Source organism: Corvus brachyrhynchos, unplaced genomic scaffold (genome assembly GCF_000691975.1).
Source record: "Corvus brachyrhynchos isolate BGI_N302 unplaced genomic scaffold, ASM69197v1 scaffold305, whole genome shotgun sequence".
NCBI lineage: Eukaryota > Metazoa > Chordata > Aves > Passeriformes > Corvidae > Corvus > Corvus brachyrhynchos.
In genome coordinates this window covers 1636352-1637248 of record NW_008239284.1, presented here as the reverse complement: position 1 = coordinate 1637248, position 897 = coordinate 1636352, and the positions used below count along the sequence as shown (strand labels likewise).

At 58.4% G+C, this 897-nt stretch overlaps 1 protein-coding gene across 1 annotated transcript in view; it reads left to right on the top strand.

Annotated features, from left to right (window-relative positions):
• WHRN (whirlin) overlaps positions 1-897 on the top strand; it is a 33038-nt gene that overhangs the window by 27584 nt on the left and 4557 nt on the right. Inside the window, exons 9-10 of the mRNA XM_017740289.1 lie at positions 228-299; positions 689-895. Of these exons, the coding sequence (XP_017595778.1) occupies positions 228-299; positions 689-895 (279 nt within the window). The remainder of the gene's footprint in view (positions 1-227; positions 300-688; positions 896-897) is intronic.

Here is an 897-nt window from a genome sequence, read left to right as displayed (position 1 = left end):
TGATTTGGGCCTAGACGAGCTCACCCCAACTTACCAGGTCCACAGCATGCTTGGGAGGGCTGGGGGTCTCCAGGGAACCCCCAAGGAGGCAAAAACCTTTGGGTGAGACTGGCCCTGCATGGGGAGGGGTTTGGAGCATCCCTCTGCCCGTTCCCTGTGACGCTGGCACTGCGCTGGTGGCTCCTGCTGCTGTGCCACAGCTTTCTCTTCCTTCTCTGCCCTCTCAGAACACGTCAGAGCTGGAGGGAGCTGGGGACTGCCACCAGAGCAGCATCAACACCCTGCCAGACGTGTCCCTGGTAAGGAAAGCCCTGCGCGGAGCTGGGTGGGAGCAGGAGGCAAACTGGGGGGTACTGGGATGTGCCTCAGCTTCAGCAGCTCTGCCGTGTCAACCCCCTAGGGGCGTCACTGAAGCCAGCTGATCAGATGGGTTTAGGAGAGGGATTCTGGCTGGATAGGAACAGCCTTGTGCAAACCAAAGCAGAGGTTGGGTGGTTTGTCCTGTAATTGTGCTCATCTGTGAGTCATGTTCTTACGGTCAGAAGGTCAGGAAGGTGTTTCTGGAACATGGTCAGAAGGTGAGGAAGGTGTTTCTATAACAACCAGCTCCTTTAGCCATGGTCAGTGTGAAAAGATGAAGACACTGAGCCTGGGCATGGCATCCTAAAAACTGTTCTTGCTTTGGCAGGATGATCTCTCCTCCTTCCCAGAGGAACCACCCAACTTCAAGCCTCCTCCTCCTCCATCAGCCCCCCAGACCCTGGACCCCTCCTCTGCCCAGCACCGGATCCCAGGGAAGGACAAGCCCAAGCGCCCCTCCTCCGAGTCCTCCCAGTCTGGCCTTTTCTTCGTGGCCCCCCGAAACCCCTCTCCCCCTCCCAACGCCCCCGAGAAGGA